We start from the raw sequence: 22,384 nt of genomic DNA, 5'->3' as shown, positions 1-22,384 counted from the left end.
CAAGGAATAGAGTGAATTGGAACGATGTGGTATACCGGGGTCAATGTGCTGTCAATGGATTGAACCAGGGCATGTGAAGTGTCTGGGGTAAACCATGGAAAGTTTTGTGGGGCCTGGATGTGGAAAGGGAGTTGTGGTTTCGGTGCATTATACATGACAGCTAGAGAATGAGTGTGAACGAATGTGGGCCTTTGTTGTCTTTTCCTAACGCTATCTCGCGCACGTGCCGGGGGAGGGGGTTGTTATTTCATGTGTGGCGGGGTGGCGATGGGAATGAATAAAGGCAGATAGTATGAATTATGTACATCTGTATATATGTGTATGTCTGTGTGTGTGTGCGTATATATATATATATATATATATATATATATATATATATATATATATATATATATATATATATATATATATATGTGTGTGTGTTAAGATGTATAGGTATGTATATTTGCGTGTGTGGACGTGTATGTATATACATGTGTATGTGGGTGGGTTGAGCTATTCTTTCATCTGTTTCCTTGCGCTACCTCGCTAACGCGGGAGACAGCGACAAAGTGCATACAAATATGAAATCGTACACAATATTACTTTTCTTAACAGAGACATTTTAATACAGGAACGAGTGTGGAGGATCACATCTTTCCCAGGTTTACGTTTATTCATTAGCTCATTAATCAAAATTTGATTACATAATTGGCAGAATAAAACCTGACGTTTAAATCTTGAGTACTTTTTCTTAACTGCGGTATGTCTGTTTACGTTTAAGAATGTAGCACCCTAGCCTTTCTCCTCCCGGCGACGCTACATAATTCACGTGGCCTCCCTTCAAGGACCTCGGTGTTTTGCGAAACCTAACACTCCCACGAGCCTGTAGCCATAATTCACCAGGTGGGTTGAACGACCGATGCTTTACCCAAATTGGCTTGAAACCCCATTTAACCCCAGATGGTGACGGAGTGTTCGTCACTGAGGCCCTTCTTGCACTGAATAACAATTCACTGCTCGGTTCGCACTACCCACGTGTGATGCTTCGGGACCTTAGGAGTCACGGGCCTCCTGCAATGAAGCCTTTAAGTGCGTCTTCCGCAACTGACGTAAGTTCGTACACCTGCGCTTGAAAACGTCCTTACCCTTGTGAACTAAACTAGTCCTCGTTCCTTCTGAGTATGAACCGCGGCAACGACACTTCCCCTGTTGCAACATCACGGTACTCCTTCCTCATTCCCTGCTCCTGCGCCAGCATCAGCAGTTCGTCTGAGCTGCATTAGCCTGTTCATTTCATAATAGCACTCCTGTGTTGCTTTTATTTCTCTTCCATTCTCACATGACAGAATTACACAGAAAGACCCAAAAGAATTCTGTTAAAGAAAAAGGCAACACAACCTAACCAAGACACCCATGGGCTGTATTACGTGAGTGCGTACATGCTGAGAATCTTGAACACCAGCAGGTTTTCATGTTTTTTTTTTCAGATGTTGGTCATCACTTAAAGTTGAAGGCTTTGACCTCGGCAGTCGACATGCCTACATGCCATATAACCTAACCTCGGTAAAGGTAATGCATTTCCATATACGCTTCAGAATTTATTTTGCCAAGTGAAAAGCTAGCTTGTGTTGGTTTTCGATGATTCAGCAAACAAACGGGTCGTAAGACTACTTATGCCAAAAAAAAAAAATCATATCCCATATTTGATCCTCAACTTTTTAGGGAAGGGATTTAAGCAAATGTATGGCTGGTGTTCGTGAGGGATAAGGTCGTAGAATTTAAGCTTTATCTTCTGTTAGTGATCACGTAAAAACTGATGCACTTCATGTCTTCCAGTCATCTGTACAGCATGTAAAAACCAGGACAACTGGAACTTCTTTTTGTAGCAAAACTTGGTGTGGCAACACCAAGCAGAAGTTAACACGCGGACCAACGAGAAGGCAGGCTAGCACAGGCGGACCAATCAGAGCACAGAAAAATCAAATCATCTACAATATCGTATAAAATGGTGTCCCTACAGACTATTCCTTTTGGACCTCACTACTTTATATCACGAAGCGACAGCAGCCAAGCAGTTTCCCATAGGACGACAGTTCAGCTTCCAGCACCTTTTCACACCGTTCAGCCATGTGTTTTAGCAGAATCATAAATATACTGATATGATTTACCGGTGTCTTCTGTCACCATGGACTAGCATTATGATAAGATTCGCTGCCTCTAGTTCCCTATTTTGAGAGGTTGAGGCTGAATTGGGGTTTTCAACCTTCTTCGTCGTAAGTTTAACTTCCAAGTAAAGCAACAGGCTGTAATGCCAGTATCTACATGTCACGGCTCAGAGCCTACCTACTTCTTTTTATATCATAATATAAACCCTTACCATGGGAACAATTTGAACAGGAACTTCATTCTCTTCCTGTCCAGTGTTAAAATACAAGGACTGCGGTCATCAAAACATGCGTTTACACCATAATACATGCCGTTGTGCAATATAACGTTACACGCTACTAGCAAGTGATGTTTTCTTAAATGCAGTACAGCGGAACCACATCAACAAAATGTACATTATCAGTATCAACAAGGACATTCTTTTTTTTCATCATAATTAAATAAACTTGGTAATCACATGTGGGCAAATCCAACTTATTTTGTCCAGTCTGTATATGTGTGGGTAACAGTTAGAATCGTTATAAGCATCAGTGATCCCTGCATGCTCATGCTAGTATGGGCGCAACTCACTTTCAAATTGTTTTAGGTTATCCTAGCCTTGTGCGAATCATATTTCTAAAAATCTAATCTATGTAACCACAGCTAGTGAAATGGCATTTAAGGTCACATGTGTGCCGAACTGCACAAAATGTTTATAACCCTTTAGGAACTGCAGTATACCACTGAGTTCAAATGCTGTTTATTCCATTAGCAAATTTGAAATTTATAGCGGCATTATCAAAATTGGTTATTTTGGGTATACAATAAAGTTCTTAGACAAAAAATATGCATTGAAATATGCTTTTGGAGTCTTAGATGATTTTGGAAAATATTGTAATTTACCCCATCATTCAAATAATTCACACTTGGCGGAGTGTTAATATTAGACAGCTGACCAGTATTGCGTACAGACAAGCCAGATTGGTTGGTGCCCTTGAGTACTACCGGAGTACACCCAGCAACTCGACCTTCACCAGAGCACCAATATTAACATCACGTTACCGCACTGCAATCTCCCCACTTTCCTACACACCAGATATCCTGAACCCTGTGGTTCCACCAGGCCTCAAACCTTCTTCACTTTTCGTAATCACCGAAGGAGTCGAGTGTAAGCGTGTGGTGGTCCCTCTTGGGAGTTGCAGTGTGGGGCTTCCGTCAGCACTGGCCACACTCACACAAGGGTCTGAGAACCATGACAAAACCACACTCCGACTCCCACTCACAACAGCCAAAGTCTGCCTAGTCGTCACAAAATAAGATGAAATGTATGAAATGTATACGTGGTTTGCTTCTGTCGCTTTAACTGGAAATAATCAAACCGACTCTACCTAAAATCACAACAGAAATGGAGAGAAAAAAAATACTAAGGCAGAAATGCATCATAATCCTTCTTGGTAAGGACATATCGAGAGAGAGAGAGAGAGAGAGAATAAACTTTGGAAACCTGAATCGGTATTGTGTTCTGCATTAAGGAATAATATTCCTTGAATCGTACAGGATCTCATCGCCTGCGCTCAAGTGTTACACAGGCATGAACGCTGTTGGGAATTGTTAATTAAACATTGGCTCTGAGAACGAATTTCATATTGTACATCATTTCATAATACCTCTGTACAGACTCGTACTGTGTTGTAAGCGCACATATAAATAAAGATTTCTAAAATTTCATTCATTCAAAAAAAATCATTTTTCCCACAAGGTCGCAGGCTTACGTCATGACCAATGAGCGGGGAGTGTGAGGGAGGGCGGTGAGTGGCGTCCTTCGCCCGTCCCGTTGGCTAGCAGGTGTCAGGCCGGTTTGGAATGCTGTAACCCACCGTGACTGTACCGTTCTGTAACATATTCACTGCATGTAAGCCTCCGTCCCGTCACCCTCTTGTCATAGCGCCACCGTCATCGTACCACAGTCACTGCCATGACGCCACCGTCAAGTTACAACCGTCATGACTCCAACGTCACGTCACCTCACGTCACGTCGTGACCGCCATAACATCACCGTCACCACACCTGAGCCTCTTCGCCACCATCAGCCCACTACATACAGTCCCCCTATGCCAAGACCAACATGGCTATCCTGTCTCTCAAACAGACCGTCTGTGCATTATGCTCAAACACCTCAATTTCCCCACCTAATTACGGCACCATCACCCACTCTAATCACCGCATCGCCGCCCCCTAATCACTGCATCGTCACCACATAATAATGTCCACGTTACTCTGTGCTTAAGTCGCCGTCAGTTTGTTACTCGCTGAATCAGTGTCACTCCACTACCCTCGCCACACACCGTCATCACTAAGGCATTGTTCACCACACCACCTTCAACTGCAGTCCTGACAGCAATCATCTCACCACAAGCGCGCCAACATCCATGTGTACTCCACACCCTCGCTTACAAAACTCGGGCACCACTGGTAAGCTTACAGGTCTTGGTCGACTCTTGAACTCCTATCGTAAAATTCTGTTCATTGACGTATACTTTAATGAAAAAAAAATTACTTTCTCTTTATTCTCTCTCCGTTTTCTGCCTCCCATGAGCGTTCGACCTATTCAAATCCACGCGTTTCGAGGGATTTGCTGTCCCTAGTATTTGTCTTTCTCAGGCTTCTCGTAAAAAGAAACAAATTCTGCTGGTACCCACGCTGTCCTAAAAACAAAAATAGAAACAGGACATCGACACTGCTCAACCTCACATGACCTCTCTCTTTTACTCTGTACACATAAACACAAGGAAGATATCTATCATATATATATATATATATATATATATATATATATATATATATATATATATATATATATATATATATATATATATATGTCTGTGTGTGTGTGTTTCATTTTTCCTCGTGGTTTTAGCAAATACTAGATCACTCGCATCATTGCGACCATATATATAATATATATATATATATATATATATATATATATATATATATATATATATATATATATATATATATATATATATATATATATATAATTTGCATTATAAATATGGCGTTCACCAAATAAGACTTGCGACCAAGTCTACATTCCAAGTATAAATCAAATCAAATACGATCAAAACGGCGCCTGTGCTGTGCGTCAGGAGGGTGTCAGATGTGGTCATGGCCAGCACACGTAAACTGCTTCTGAAGAGTGTGTGAAAGGTGTTGTGTAAGAGTACCTGTGCCGTGCATATGGGTCGGTGTTGGAGGTACCCTATAAAGACGCCTGTGTGTGTGTGTGTGTGTGTGTGTGTGTGTGCGGTGTCTAACCACGGTGACATTAATCTTGTAACAGTACTTGTACTGAGCTCATTTAAGATGTCGAAAGTGGTTTGTGTCAGCGCCAGTACCGTGTACGTGAAGAGCGTCAAATGTTGCTTTAAACAGTACCCGTGCTGTGCATATGGAAGGTGCAACACGTGCCAAATGGCATCAGAAGCACTGCGCACGTGAGGTGTCCAATGATGTGACGTAGGACAGAGCCCACGGCTTATATCTAGGTCCGCATATGCGTATATGGAGAACAGGTGTCCATCAAAAATGAAAATGCTTTCTCCGCTGCCCATATATACTCAGCAACGCTTCAGTAAAAGTATGAATGGACTAACCCGTTCGCATCTTTACAAAGGGACATACGAGTGCAGGAACTACGAGTCTTCAGATATGAGCAGATTTGTCAGCGACCACCAGCTTCTGCGGCGCGAAAATACACATATACATACATAATCCACATTTCCACACAAACATATGGAGGGACCCACACACACACACACACACACACACACACACACACAGCCTCACGAGCACGGACAGACACAAGGATGTATGTCTTCACCAGTTGGTGTCTGGCACTGAGACGCACCCTGTGTGTGAGGACAGTTGGTACCAACATGCGTGATCATTTCTTCCCGTGACAGCAATCATCAGCATCGTCCTCCTCCCGACTCGCAGATGATCCTGATCGACCTGTGCAGGAGGCCGCGTGATCTACTGAACGTAAGATGATCCAGAGAAGCAGCAACGCATAGCCTAAGCTGGAGTCAAGGCAAGGGCCTGGACATGAGCAGAGAAAGTGGTGTGTGGCAGGAGTGGTGTGGGAGGCGGTGTCCAGTTCTCCCCGAGCCCTGGCCACGAGTGCGGTGAGGGAGCACCACGACAATTCCTGCCTTTAACAGCACACACCACCCCTAAACCCCCTCCTCCTCCTCCGTCGGCTGTGCTCACTCTCCTCGTTATCGGACTCTGGTGCTGGGGACGTGAGTGACACATGTGACGGATGATTAAGGGACCAGATCTACTACAGGTGAGTCATTAAGGACAAAGTTGGCAGTGTTCCCGGCCAGACTTGGGGACACATTATTTTTTTTTTGAAGGACCACGAGGAATATTTCATTCATAAGAAACAAAGTGAGGGGAAAAAAAGAGGAAACAATTTTTTTTTTCTTTTTTTGCGAAAGGATTCGAGTTGTTAGTGTTTGGAGGGAGGGAGCGGCCTTCACTGGCGGAGTCAGGCACGCCCCTCGGAGCCCCTCTACCCCTCTCCAGGCAGGTACGAGCACTGCTCAAAGTGGGATGCTCACACCCACTAGATATCAGAGTTAGCCACGAATACAAATAACAAAATTGGGGAAACTTAAACGATGATGATGATGTTATATTCAATGCGGCGAGGGGGGGGGGGGGGGGTGTTTGACGGCAAGTGGCGCTTGTAATGTAAACACCGACCCCACCTCAAACGATACACTCCTCCAAGGACTTCGAAGCCTCGTAACCTATGGCCCTACAAAAGTCATGGCCGAACTTGGAAAAGAAAATAAATCTATACATTGACCAGATACGTGCTTGATCGTGGTGATCGTCATCCTGGATTCCAAATATTTCATAACTCTAAAATGACATCTCGTCATGTACGATTTACCTCGCTGCTACGACCAAACTGAAAATAAAACGCCTATAAATGATTTATAATTAACGACAGACGAAGGAGAGGAAGTGCACTGATGATGTGGCTGAGAATACCTCCGTTGAGATAGGCGTCACTGTGACGAGAGAGAGAGAGAGAGAGAGAGAGAGAGAGAGAGAGAGAGAGAGAGAGAGAGAGAGAGAGAGAGAGAGAGAAACCTCTGTGACTCCAGGATATCCCCAGGCGGCAATGAAAGTTGCCAGCCAACCTGACTTGCTCTCAAGCTTAAGAACGTCCCTATCCGAAAATTATGAAAAAAAAAAAACACACACAACTTGCGTTCTTGATGCACGGCTTTGCTAGGGCAACATGTTGTGTATTGCGGCTGTGAACTACTAGTTAGCGTATTGGGAGAAGAATGGAAGGTGTAGGCAATCAATAACTTGTTAAAACATATACGTAAGGATGAAAGAAAACGGTTATTTTTTAAAACTATATTCAAACATTTTTTGCAAGTGCAGTGATATATATATATATATATATAATGTGTGTGTGTGCGTTACCGTATTCGATCTGTCTGTGGTTAGCTAACAAGTCACCTCGGCGAGAAACTCCTTGCTCCAAAGGGGTTCATCAGTTCCCTGCTCCTTATTGGAGTGCAGTGTTAAAAGCTGCAAAAGCCCCATAATATGGGTCCAGGTGTGTGTGTGTGTGTGTGTGTGTATATATATATACGAACTAAGTGCATATGAACGCACACTTCCATAGAACATACGTACAGGGGTCCCGGGTTCGATCCTGGCTGTGGGAGGTTTGTATGTTTATATATATATATATATATATATATATATATATATATATATATATATATATACAAAAAAAAACGCGATTCAGGAAAAGGCTGGAGGTCTCATGGAAAATCAAACACGATCTGAGCGCTTACGTGAGTGCTTTCACTTCATGAAGAAGACAGATTAAGCAAATCCAGCTAAAAAAAAAGCTCGGATATTTGTTTTATTTTCAAAGTGAATACCAGCATATATATATATATATATATATATATATATATATATATATATATATATATATATATATATATATATATATATATATTGACAGATAATCACATAAAGCCCTCCAACAGCAAGGACTCGAACCAGGGACATTAGTGTGGTAGCTGGAAACTCGAACCGCTCGGCAATGATCACCCCTAACAGGAAATGACTACTCGATTACAAGTAATCGAATAGCCTTCGTCTCACATCCATGAAAATGCGCGTTCACATGCACTATATCCGTGTTTATATATAAATACACATATGAACAAAGTGCATATGAACGCGCACCTTCAAAGAACATACATACAGGGGTCCCGGGTTCGATCCTAGCCGTTGGAGGATTGTATGTTATATAGATAGATAGATAGATAGATAGATAGATAGATAGATAGATAGATAGATGCTGAAAACCACGAGGAAAATGAAACACTATAAGTTCCCATGTAATTCAGTTATTAACTGTAACTGCTTTACCTTGAAAAATATCACTGAATCCTCTTTTCTTGAATACACAATGATTTGTAACATCAATATCAGCGAAGGTCTAGACAAACTTGATAGCTTTGTCGCAAGCAAAAAATTTCAACAGTTCACTTTCCTGTCCACATAGTAACCTTTTTATGACAAGCATGGTGCCCGACACGAGCACCACCGTCCGGTAACGCTTGTCTACCAATGGCGTCTTAGCTACGTCTCTTCCTTGTATACCAACTGACTGTTCTACGTCTTTTATGTCATTCTTGTATGTTCTCTGACGATGTGATCATTACACGAAAGTGCACTTGGGAACTAATCATGTTTCATATACCCCGTGGTTATCAGCATATACTAGATTAACACGCACCACTGTGACCTCTTAATATATAATATATATATATATATATATATATATATATATATATATATATATATATATGACGGATATAATCTTATTCTTGCTCGCCGTTTTCCGCATTAGCGAGGTAGCGCAGGAACAGACGAAGAAAAGCCTTTTTCGCTCACATCCATCTCGTTCGTTCATGTAATATACTGGCGCTTCCGGACTTTCGCTTGTTTGAGGTTAAACCGCCAGAGAACACCCACCTTTGGCATGTCTGCATCATCGTCAGTACACAAAACAGAGAAGTCTCGTCTGAGAATTTCTCGTTTCAATGGAGTTCATCTTCACCCTGTTGTTGAGTACAGCCCAGGAGGGGAATATTATGACACCAGAATCTAGAGGGCCGTGTTACAGGGAGAGGCTAAGAGAGGCTTTTCAAATTCGCATTGTGGATGGTTCCACACATACAGGAGGTTATGGGCGGCTCCCTGATGCTACACAACGTTCAGGATGGTTCCAAGCACATATCAGGTTAAGGAGGAGTGAAGGAAGCGATGCTGGTTCTCTGATACATTTCTGTTCTACAAATACTATTAGTAAGGCTAGCACAGGCAGGAGCAACATAGTACTTGTAACGCTTTTGGACGACGGAAGCGCAACTCCCGCCGACGGAAGCTCTGTGCCGTATGAGAGATTTTTCCCTCACATCTCATCGCTAATTTCCTCACGACCTTGTGCCGGTGACCGCGTCCCTCACTGGCGGACGGAAGTGATGCCTCTCTCGTGAAGAGGAAATAAGGTCAAGCTTTGATTCACCGAGACTCGGTGCACATCTACGACTGCAGATGGGTCATCAAATCGGTGGACATGTTGGCAAAACCGTGGCACGGGGAAGCTCAGTTGAGACAAAGAGCAAACAGCCGTCACATCCAGCAAGGTTAGGGAAGGTGTGTGTCTGTGTGTGTGTTGCCAGGAGGTCCAGACTGATGGCGTGCCAAGACCGCCTTGTTTTTGCTATACAAAAGCTAATTTCGTGCTGAAAAAATTATATACAGAGAGATCTCCATTTCCTTATAACGAGGAAATGTTAGACACCGGTCTAAGGGCTTTATATATATATATATAAATACATATTTTTAGCAATCAACAGCCCAATATATCATTGACGTGTGCATTGCTTAACATGTCCTTGTTCGTTCACCAGCATACAGCCTGACACTTGAACTTTCGACGTAGCGTCCTCGAATGCACAGACTAGTGGGGAGACAGAGAGAGTGAAAGAATCAGACCGATCTACGCTGGCGGCCACACAAGAGCCATAGCGCTGGCAAGAGGATTCATACACCGCGTGAGAAAGTAAATGTACGGGATTCGAATAACAGGGTCGAGACTGGTTGCCTGAACCGACCCTGAACGCTTGTGGGGCAGACCCAAACGTGGGCAGACTTCGTAAGGCGTGGTGATGATTTTCGTCGAGGCGCGGACAGTGACTGTGACAAAGCGAACTTGCGAGAGAAAAAAAAAAAAAACACCGGCTCGCTTAAGTTCGGTATGCCCACCAAGTGATGAGAGGACATGAGATAAGGGACAAATCACGAGAGATGAAGGGAAAGAAAAGGAAAGGTAGATGGGAGAGAAGGAACTATAGACGTGTATGAACGGATGTGAAGTGATAAGATATGGGAATGTGAAGGAAGGGCATGCAAGGAAAAGGAATGAAACTTGGACATGAAAATGAAACAAAGATGGAAGAACGAAAGGGGTAAAGGGGAGAAAATGAAGTGAAGAGAAATAAACAAGGAAAAGAGACTGTGCAGTGAAGGTTAGATAACAATGAAGTGAGGATTAAAAAAAAAAGATGTAAGGATAAATGAAGAAAAAAAAGGAACGTAAAAAAAGGTAAAAAGGTACGAGAGATCAGTGATCAATCTTCGGGAAGGACATGAGAGTCACGCCTGAAGACGTGGGAAGGGGCGATATTACTGGGCTGTAAGAGGAGGTCACGTGGGGAGGGCCAACGCTGTTGAGTTGTGAGAGGAAGTCACGTTGGGAGACGTGTGCGGAAGGCCGATGCTGTTGGGTTGTGGGAGGAGGTCACGCCTGGAGACGTCGGGAGGAGCATAGAGAGGTTGTGAAAATCCTGCCAGATGACGTGGGAAGGGGCAAAATGTTTCGGTTGTGGAAGACGACTGAAGCCTTGGGAGGAGACGGTATCCAGTGCATGCCAGAGATCGCCTCGCCCAGGGGCGTGGGAAGCTACCAAAGCCGCACAACTCACACGTTAAGCACGAGGCAGCCGTTGCTAACGGCAAAAATCAAGTGAAACCGAACAACACCACAGGGTCGGTGAGAACGGCCCGGCTATCCTGACTCTTCCCCGAGAAAGAACACAGATACGAGACTCATCATCATGGAGCAAAGCGTCCCTGGAACCCGTGTATCTCATCCAAAACCCGCCTCAGTCCCGCTCCTCCTCATCCAACAGCTAAGAGGTCATTTCTACTTCATACATGTATTTTTTCCGTCGTGGTTCTTCATAAGTTACTACTGTCGGTGTAATTATGAATGAAACTAATAACAATGAATGAGGAAGGAGTGCCAGTCAAGTCATGGCAATGGTATACCAGTCACAACGCTCGTGGAACTTGTGTTCACTGTGACGGTAGGAAGCGGTACCACTCACAACTGTCATGGTAGTGGTGTCCGTCACATAGCCATGGTAATGCTATGTCACACACACCCATGGCAGTGGCGTTTACCACACAATCATGGCAGCGGTACAAGTCACAACATGAGTGCTGTGATGACTGTCACACGCATCACTCACACCAGACGGCATGTCCAACACCCATCTTACGACGGGTACATAAGATGGCAATGGTCATTTCCCCTACGGGGGTCCAACTCTCCTCTCTACCAACACCTCATGAAACACACTGGCGTGTCATGCGCTCATCATCTCACCACTCATCAGTAGCCATGTCATCGCCACTAACATGTTTTTCTCCTCTCTCTTTCTTCCAGACAACAACAGCATGTTCTCGAGAGCGAGCGTCGCCTTGGGGAACGCCTTGTGCCTAGTCATCCTTGTCCTCTTCACCGTCCCCACCGCAGCCCAATTCAGGTACGACGCGTCCCCGCTAGCACTAGTACGATCCCCCGACACAAACGAACACTGTACATTTCTACATGTAGGTAATGAGTAGTGGAAACACCTACAGTCCTCTGGAGATGGGAAAAAAGAGGAGAGAGAGAGAGAGAGAGAGAGAGAGAGAGAGAGAGAGAGAGAGAGAGAGCACCACACGGCGTCCGTGCGTGTCGGCGCACGCGAGGAAGCACCACCAACACGTCCCCTCAGGTATGACCGACCCCGGGCTGCACGTGACCTTGGCCAGATTGTTCCTAGCCAAGGCCACAGGTCATGCCATCATACCTATGGGTCACCTCCGTGCTTAAAGTAGCCAAAAGAAGCCTGTGCTGGTGGTGAGATCATGACTTACACAGCAACTAGCCATGAACCAACAGGGCACACGACATATTCTACCAAAGTCTACCAGACGCGCACACACACGCCAGCGGAGAATGAATATAGAAATCTCAGTGAAGAGCACTCAGCTTTACAGTACTTTCGGATTCGTTTGACAAACATGTTTGGCGACCACGAGTCGTCTGGCGTGATACTGTGACCTTTACACAATTTCTTTTCCCTTTCTGAGATTTCTTTTATTCTCGTTCTTCACATAAATGACTCGCAAACCAAGTGAAAGTTGTAAAAGAAGTGATACCTTCTGATGCACTGGACAGTCTCACCAGCAGCATTCACTGTGCGGTGCAGGATGTATCTGTAATGGTATTTTGTGGAATACAGCTGTGTACAGTTGTTGTGTGGTGTACAGGTGTTGTCTGGTATACATTTGTTGTGTGGTGTACATATGTTGTGCGGAGCACATTTGCTGTGTGGTGTACATATGTTGTGCGGTGCACATATGCTGTGTGGTGTACATATGTTGTGCGGTGCACATTTGGTGTCTGGTGTACATATGTTGTGCGGAGCACATTTGCTGTCTGGTGTACATACGTTGTGCGGGGCACATTTGCTGTGCGGTGTACAACTGTTGTGTGCTGTACAAAAGTTGCGTGTTGTACTGGTATTGTCTAGTGTAAATCTGTTTTGTGGGTCACAATAGTTTTGTGGCGTACAGGTGTTGGACGGTGAACAGGTGTTGAGTGGTGCCAATCTGATGCATTGCGTGCAAGTATTGGGTCATTCGAAGCGTGTGGTGTACAGATAATGTGTCGTGTACAGGTGATGTGAGGTGTGCTGGTACATGGTAAAATATGTGGGGTATGCAGGTGTTGCATGATGCTAGGGTGTGATGTGCAGGTGTTGTATGGGAATGGATAGTGATATGAAGGTATTATATCATGGAGTGAGGTGTGTGCAGGCAGGTACCTGGAGCATGGTTAAGAAAATGTGGTGTACAGGTGTTGTATGATGCTATAGTGTGGTCTGTAGGTGTTGTAAGGTGAAGGACTTGCGGTATGCAGGTGTTGTGTGGGACTAGACGTGTGGTTTGCAGGCTTATTGTGGTAATACGCGTGTGGTATGTAGGTAATGTTTGGCATTAGACAGAAGATGCGCAGGTGTTATATAAGGTACAGGACGTGTCGTGTGCAGATGTTCTGTATTACGTGAGGTGTGCAGGTGCTATGTTTTTTAAGGTGTTTGGGGTATAGGAGCAGGGTAGGACAGCAGGTGTAGGACGCAAGTGTTGCGTGTTACGGTCGTATAGGAGCGGTGTGGGAGAGAAAGTGTGGTGTACAGCTGTTCTTATGTGGCTCAAGATACGTAGCGTGCAGGTGTTGTTGTGTGGTGCGCGACGTGTGGTGGGCAAGTGTTGTGTGGTGAACGACGAGTGTTGAGTAGCTGCTGTGGTGTGTGGGTGTCCTGCAGTGCACGGGGCGGTGTGCAAGTCTTCTGTGGTAAGGAACGTGTTGGGTGCACGAGCCGTGTGGTACAGGACATGTGGTGATCATGTGTTATACCATCACCTCACCTGAGAGGCTATCGTTTGTCCATCCGTTCCGTTAACTAGGCACTGTTGACTCTATCTCCCCCTGATAACCTTATCACTTATAAAGCCACTTCCCCAGCGACAGGGCACCGTTTGGCCCTTTCACAACACTGACTTATCTCTATCCCTCGCAGGAAACAGAGTCCATGGGGCTGGAGCTGCGTCAACCAGACATGCATCAAACAGGATAACAACGCTCTCCAGAAACCGCTCGACCTGTACACGTGCAAGCTCACGTGCGGAAGAGACGGCGTGCTATGGCCTCGACCTACCGGGCTCGTCCATATTGGAGACCAAGTGAGTTCTCGGCGCCAGGAGGAGGAGGGGAGGGGGTGTCTTCATGGCGCAGTTTTCTTGGGGTAGTTTTCATTTCGGGATGTACTGGTGTCGAGGCTCTCCCAGTAGGGGTTCTTGTTGCTGTGTAACTACACGCCAGGCTACCTGGCACTGACATTCTTGCCTGCTGTTGCGTGCACTATAATCAACTGCTCCTTGCAACGATTCACATCTCTCGCATCCTCTGTCAAGAGTATGTCACCCTCTGTGGGTGTGTGCAGGAGAGCACAGCCACCCTTCATTCACTATACCAGATGACAACTGTTATATCTATTATGTACAGCGTGAAGTCATCCAAGTGTCTCTGACCACAATTTCCTCCTCCTCTTCTACCCCCCAACCCAGACGGTCCACTTCCTGTCGGAGTCACTGGCACTGCGCAATGTGACCGCCCTCACCGACGAAGTAAAGGATCTGATCAAGAAAGCTTTCGACATCTTCAAGAGCAATGTTGACCAGATCGTACCCGACGGAGCTGGCAGACCTATCACCATGGGACCATTTAGAAAGAAGGTAATGAGATCTGATTCCTTTTACAGTGTAAAATCTTACTAATGACAAACGTTATGGACTTTTGATTATGGATATTCGGGCTTTTGGATATTCAGGATCCTACGATAAAACTGAAGTTTTTACATAGGAAACAACTCAAGAAATAATGATGCTTTTAAGTTTTATTTTTTGTTTATCACTGTTGGTAGTGTATTACTCAGTTCAACTGGGCCTCTATTATCCTAAGATTTAAGATCATGAAATGAATTAGTTCCCGGATCTTGTCTTGACTGCCGTTCGCCCAGCACTATCACTCTCACTTTAACCCTTGCACCGGTGTATGATTATGACATATCCGTTGATTAATCAGCAATCGCTGAATCGCCGAGGAAATTTCTTTAATGAGAATATTCAGCTCTTATATGTCTTGAGCCCAACCTGATTAAATATATATATATATATATATATATATATATATATATATATATATATATATATATATATATATATATATATATATATATATATGTTATCCCTGGGGATAGGGGAGAAAGAATACTTCCCACGTATTCCCTGCGCTTCGTAGAAGGCGACTAAAAGGGAAGGGAGCGGGGGGCTGGAAATCCTCCCCCCTCGTTTTCAGTTTTCCAAAAGAAGGAATAGAGGAGGACGCCAAGTGAGGATATTCCCTCAAAGGCACAGTCCTCTGCTCTTAACGCTACCTGTGTGTGTGTGTGTGTGTGTGTGTGTGTTCCAAAACAGAAAAATCAAAAACCCTACTACATTTACATTTAGCTTTTCTATATCAGTTACTTTTTCGTGTGCTGTGGCAAATTGTACCTTACTTCAGAGTGCTGAAGCAGGGATAGGGGTGTTCACTGTGGTCCATACAGTACTCGGTCATATAGAGCACAGCTGCCATGTTCACGGTGATTTAATCAATCCATCCAACCATTTTAGGTGACAGATCACCGAGTGGTGGTGGACGTCTGGGTGAGCGGGACGGCTACCAGTCTGACGCTGGAGACTCCAGAGGACTACACCCTGAGCATCAACACCCGCGGCACCCTCACCGTCGCCAAGATCCTCGCCACCAACTTCTTCGGCGCGCGCCACGCCCTCGAGACGCTCTCGCAGCTGATCGAGTACGACGAGGTGACCTCAGTGCTCCAGGTGGGAACCGAAGGACCTCCTTCCCTCGTCTACTCTGGACTTATGTTTACCGCCGCCATGTGGGTGTTTATCACGGGCTGATGTAAAATGCTTATTTTGCAGATGGTGTCCACGGCGGCAATCACCGACTCTCCGGTCTTCAGGTACCGCGGCATACTCCTGGACACGTCGCGCAACTTCTTCAGCGTGAGGGCCATCGAACGAACCTTGGATGCCATGGCGGCCAATAAGCTCAACACCTTCCACTGGCACATCACGGACTCGCAGTCCTTCCCTATGTATCTGGACAGTTTGCCCAAGATGGCCTTCTACGGCGCCTACTCTTCTCGTCAGGTCTACCGTCCCGCAGACATTCGACACCTGGTGGAGTACGGCCGACTTCGGGGAATCCGTGTCCTGCCGGAATTGGACACCCCAGCTCACGTCGGCAATGGATGGCAGTGGACCGAGAAGCATGGACTAGGCAAAGTGGCCGTCTGCTTTAACCAGGTTTTTATCACCGATAAAAAGTTAATAATTACACACACACACAGGGTGTCCATCCTCCCCTCAGTGTTGGTCGACAAATGGGTAACTTGCTTAGGCCGGGGTGAGTCTGTGTGTATGTGCATACGCACGTAGAAGTAAAGAAATGATAAACGTACACAAGGTTAAGTGACAGGGTTGTACGAGTGTAAAACTCTCTCCCCTTAGAACACAACCAATAATCGCACACGCACACACACACACACACACACACACAACTCTGGCTGTATAAGCCTTGTGCATGACGTGCTACCAGCGACAGGGCTTCACGTCTGGGTATCTGTATAGTTATCATGTTGAGTCTGCTGACGGTTAAAGGTCATCTTGGTGAAAGTTATCAATACCACACGTGATTTCAACTTCTTGCACACATGTCCTAATACAACTTTATCTTTCGATCGAACACGAAAAATCGCGAAAACCAAAACGTTTGTACGAATTTCAAAAACATAACTTCGAAAGACAAGTGTGAATGTAAAACGATATAGAATTTCTTATGAGGAATTAATTTCTGACTGATGGTCATAATTTCCTCTTTAAATATTTTTCGAAGATTTTCATTCAACAAAAGACATCCAGGCCCAGCCATAGGTAACGACAACAAGGGCGTTGGACACAAACATCTTAAAACCAATTACAAAAAGAATTTACGTGTGTGTGTGTGTGTGTGTGTGTGTGTGTGTGTGTGTTTACACAAACACACCACATAAATCTTGAGTGTAATGTATTATTTTCTTCATTATGTTGAGTATACATCAGAGCTCATCGTTAGAGATGAACGGACTTGCTTCTTCGTACGTCTAAAAAATTTCCGTAAAAAAATCAAAATCTTGTTTTTTCTTAACACGAGAGAATATATGTGTAATGATTCCAGAAATATCTCGACAAAACATCTGAAGAAAAAAAAAAAACATATTTTTGTTGGTGTTAAATCCAGGTTGAGGTGGTAGGGCAGGTCGTCGTTCACCGGTGAGAGTGTTCCTAAGGTTACATTATGGTGATGCCTCCGCTCTTTGTCTCTCCCCTCCACCCAACAGGAACCCTGGCAGTCTTACTGCGAGGAGCCGCCCTGTGGACAGCTCAACGTCGCCAACAACAACAGCTACACCATCCTGGCCCAGATCTACAAAGAGATGGTCGACCTCTTCGGTCCTCTTGACCTCTTCCATTTCGGAGGAGACCAGGTAAGGCAGCTCAACGCTTTCCTTTTCCACCCACCCACCCTTAGCCCTTCCATCCATTTCCCCCGGTCTTTTCCACTCTCTTCCTCTCCCCTTTTCTTACCCCCAACAATCCCCTTCAAGTCTCCCCCAATCTCGTAAAGTCCTCTCCCTCTCCACCTCATCTCCCCACACTCTCACTCCTCCTGCTCCTGAAATTCGACTATGCCTTCCCTCGTCTAATGAAGCTGGGGAGGCTAGAGGGTAGGTTCTGGGACCTAGGCCTCAGCATCTGGGACCTACACCAGCTGCAGGTTGACGAGAAGAAACAGAAGAACAGCCTCTTAGCCTTAGCATCATATTCATGTAGAAAGATGCATATTAAATAACTATGGCAACGGTACTCGCATTGTTTCAAAACAACAATTCAAAGATTTATTCTTGTGGTATGGCATTCCACTATACATGGGACCTACCGCATCCGTCATTATGTCTGTCTTCAACAATAACTTTTTTAAAAATACGTCATGAGCGAAATTCTGTTCAGGTCCCATGCTCCCACGTAATCAGCAAATGAGAACCTACTTAACCTTCACGGTGGAATTATTACTCGTTCAGGTTCTTTATGAATTAAGTGATTTAAGTCACTCTCAAAACCTAGGTCTTGCTGGCCTACTAGCCCACGACTGGTCTGACGTCCCAAGGATGAACGTGGGTGACACAAGTGGACCAATCCACGATCGGTCTGACGCAGTGTCCAAATCCACAAGAAACATTAGTTGAAAGGACACAATTCTTTGACGGACGGATACAAAGTTGCCTTTGAGGTCACCGTCTATGTTATCCACTTGATAATCGTTTCTCAGTACAAATATGTATGAAGACTAAAAACGTTTACTCTCGCGTGTTTCCTAAGAGCAAACATAAAATGCGATACATATAATAACTTGTGTTCTGTAACTTTACGGTCTTGTGGGGTTAGCAGGAAAACCACTGATGGTTTAATTATTACATTTACCAAACTTTCGTATCACTATCCGGATACACTACGTAGTTTACAACAAGACAGTACGACCCTTGGCTACGACAACAGAGGTGACCACATCATCATCATCATACCCAAGGGTCATACCGTCGACCTTTCTACCTGTCCACCACCCTTCTCCTCCTCCTCTCTATCCCAGCCATCCTCCCGTCCACTCAGTCACCTGCTCGACCACACTGCCAGACAGCGTCATAATCTCACTATGCCATACTAACACCTTACGACTTGATCCACAAGCCACCTTCATAATCTAGGTCTCCTCACGGTACGTCTGATCTGGGGGCAGTGAGCCTCCCGTCTGTGAACTAAATATTCGCACACTCTCCTGTTTTTCTTTTGACGAAAAACATCAATTTTTATATCCCCGCCTTCGCCCTAACTCAAAGCTGAACTGATGCCATCAGATTACCTTAAACCTTGTGCAAATTTTCATTGTTTTCCTGTGGATTAAATGAAACAGGAAAGAAAACGTATTACCGGCGTCCCTTATGATTAATGTGTGTCCTTTTTCATCCACTAATCTCAGGTGAACCTAAACTGCTGGAACGAGACGGAGGATATCCAGGCTCACCTGGAGAAGAAAGGCGTCGGTTTGGGCGCTGATTCCTTCTACCAACTGTGGGGCGACTTCCACGCGTCGGCGTACAGCCTCCTGTCTGAGGCCAACGCGGGCAGACAGGTCCCGGGCGTTGTGTGGACCTCTGACCTCACGCAAGAGGAGAGAGTTGATCGACACTTGAACCCGGAGAACTACATCATCCAGGTCTGGACTAGTGGCCGGGACCAGACCATAGGCCACCTCCTGAGGAAGGGCTATCGCCTCATCCTCAGCAACCACGACGCCTGGTACCTGGACTGCGGATTTGGACACCCGTTTTCTCACGAAGAAAGCTGGTGTGGATCGTACAAAGGCTGGCAGGCCGTTTACGACAACAGTCCAGTCAACATCGCAGTTAACCTTACTGGATCTGCGCACAGTGAACTTCTGCTGGGTGGCGAAGCCGCCCTTTGGAGTGAGCAGGCAGACGAAGCAAATATAGATTCAAAGGTGAAAAACTAAGTAGCTAGGATAATCATTTTTTTCCCCCGTTTTCAGTACACTGTAGAATATTACTAGTGAATGAATTACACCTGACATATCAATTCCACTCGGTGCAACCTTCGACATTATCATTCATTTTCACATCTCCCGCAGCTGTGGCCTCGTGGGTCGGCGCTAGCGGAACGCCTCTGGACCAACCCTCGCACCAACTGGGAGCGCGCCACCACCCGCCTCATCCACCACCGCCAACGGATGGTCAGGAGAGGTGTCATGGCCGAGCGGATCCAGCCTCAGTGGTGCCACCAAAACGAGGGCCTCTGCTACCTGTAGATGCGCCAGCAGGAGACAAGGCAACGGCTGTACATTCACAACTCTTTAGAGAACCGGTAGGTGCTACCGTCGCTGGACGTCACCTTCGTGTCCAGAGGGTGCCCGCGAGTCTCTACCAGAACGACGGCACGACACAAGTGCCACAGGCCCGCGGAACATAGTAACTCTCGTTTAAGGTATAACATATCATAGGACGCCACCTGGCCCGACCTTACTACTTAAGCCATACCATAACATAACCCCCTCGGGCAGGACGGTACGATCCTTCAGCACACTGGCACTACCCTAGGGTAGGGTTGGCATGGCCTTGGACCTGACCCTTTACAATCAAGGTTAATAGGCAGATAATCGCACCCTAGGGGCGTCCCATCAGGCTCAAATGGTTAACACACGAGGATTCCACAGAGCAAGGAGAGAGAGGGGTGGCCGGGATAACAAGTTTCAATGCGCGATCCTGCAAGGCAGGAATTGCGACTCTGCTTTGGCATGCTCATGAAAACGTCGCAATGAATTCTCGCGCAGGTCAACCATTCCAAAACTGACAACTCCGTCAGGCAAGTAGGAAAAGATTCGATTCATTAATTAACACTGAATGTTTACAAGGGGGTTTAATTATGATATGGTTTTAAAGAGACAGTAAAAATATGTTGCTAACACACATCAAAATACCTGCATCATCTCCAGACAGATATAAGTGAGAGTTAATCGTCGGGTATGGGCCTACCAACATCTGTAGACAGAACAGCACAATGCAAACTCAGTATCACACTCAGTATCACCATCAGGAACACATACGCCGGCAACCATTTCGACGAAAACACTTTCAAGGGTCGAAAAAAGATGTCAAGAAGAGTTCTTTTAAGGCCTACCGTCACTTACACACCGTAACAAGACCTGTTCATATAGATACTATCGAACAATTGGCAAGACGCACCTTTAACATCACACAACAATTACATTCCTGAATTCTTAAAACAAAAAGAAAAAAAAAGAAAAAAAAACACGATTTGGTATTTAAATGAAAGGTGGTCTGATGGTGACGCCTGCCAAGCCCTCACTGGAAGGAAAGGTCTCAGTGAGAGAGATCTATTAAAACTATTACAAGCATCTCTTGGGTTGTATAAATTATTTGGTGTAGATCATCATTCATTAGAGATAGTGTTATTAGTATATATATATATATATATATATATATATATATATATATATATATATATATATATATATATATATATATATATATATATATATAATTCTAAATGTTACTTATTTTACTATTTTTAATCCTACTACGACTACTACTAAAAATTATCATGAATATTATTATGAGTGATCATTATTATTATTATTATTATCATTATTATTATTATTATCATTATTATTATCATTATCATTATCATTATAGTTTTGGTAAATTCTATCATCATATAACTGACCACCATCATCATCATCATCATCATCATCACAGTGATCAGAAAAATTCATCATTCAAGTTTATGTGGTAGATCCGTTGGTGTGTACAGCAGCTCCCACCCGCTCTGCCTCAAACTTCACTGCACAGCACTAGCCGCTTGAGCACGACGTGTTGAGGGGTCGTACCGTCGTGCTCATGGGTCGTACCGTCGTGCTCATGGGTCGTACCGTCGTGCTCATGGGTCGTGCCGTCGTGCTCAAAGTAGTAAAAAAAAAAAAGGCCAAGAAATCGAGCAACTTAAATACTATGATCAATGTTACCTTGATGTGTCCTTTATTATTTCATCAACATAATTAACATTCATACAATAAAATGTATTGCTTTCATACATATTTTTTGTGATATTGTATTCCTATGCGAAATACAGACACTGTGAATTATTTTCAGCATGACGTCTTCTCTTTTGAGAATTAGCCTTAATTATAATTATGATATATATATATATATATATATATATATATATATATATATATATATATATATATATATATATATATATATATACATATATATATATATATATATATATATATATATATATATATATATATATATATATATATATATATATATATACACACGATCATACAATAACTGTACTTCCAACATAATATTATGTTGAAATCCCCAGACATCGCGGTAAGATTACTGACCTGTATAGATAGAACTATTTATGTAAATAACCTTCTCAAGTCAATACATGTGCCATGACCCTCACTGGTTTTCTTAAGACCCCCCAAACCGCGTCCTGTTACGTCATGGATAAAGCATACACC

The 22,384-nt window shown here is 44.4% G+C and overlaps 1 protein-coding gene across 1 annotated transcript; it reads left to right on the top strand.

Annotated features, from left to right (window-relative positions):
* The first annotated feature begins 6,284 nt into the window (after positions 1-6,284).
* Positions 6,285-21,135, top strand: LOC139758081 (chitooligosaccharidolytic beta-N-acetylglucosaminidase-like). Its single transcript, XM_071679164.1, has 9 exons — positions 6,285-6,478; positions 11,981-12,080; positions 14,166-14,328; positions 14,713-14,880; positions 15,820-16,032; positions 16,135-16,521; positions 17,595-17,741; positions 19,289-19,810; positions 19,958-21,135. Exons 2-9 carry the CDS (start codon positions 11,992-11,994, stop codon positions 20,132-20,134), a joined length of 1,866 nt encoding a protein of 621 aa, XP_071535265.1. The 5' UTR covers positions 6,285-6,478; positions 11,981-11,991; the 3' UTR covers positions 20,135-21,135.
* Positions 21,136-22,384: the final 1,249 nt, after the last annotated feature.

Source organism: Panulirus ornatus, chromosome 29 (assembly GCF_036320965.1).
Source record: "Panulirus ornatus isolate Po-2019 chromosome 29, ASM3632096v1, whole genome shotgun sequence".
In the NCBI taxonomy this organism is placed as follows: Eukaryota; Metazoa; Arthropoda; class Malacostraca; order Decapoda; family Palinuridae; genus Panulirus; species Panulirus ornatus.
This window is presented reverse-complemented; position numbering and strand designations above follow the sequence as displayed.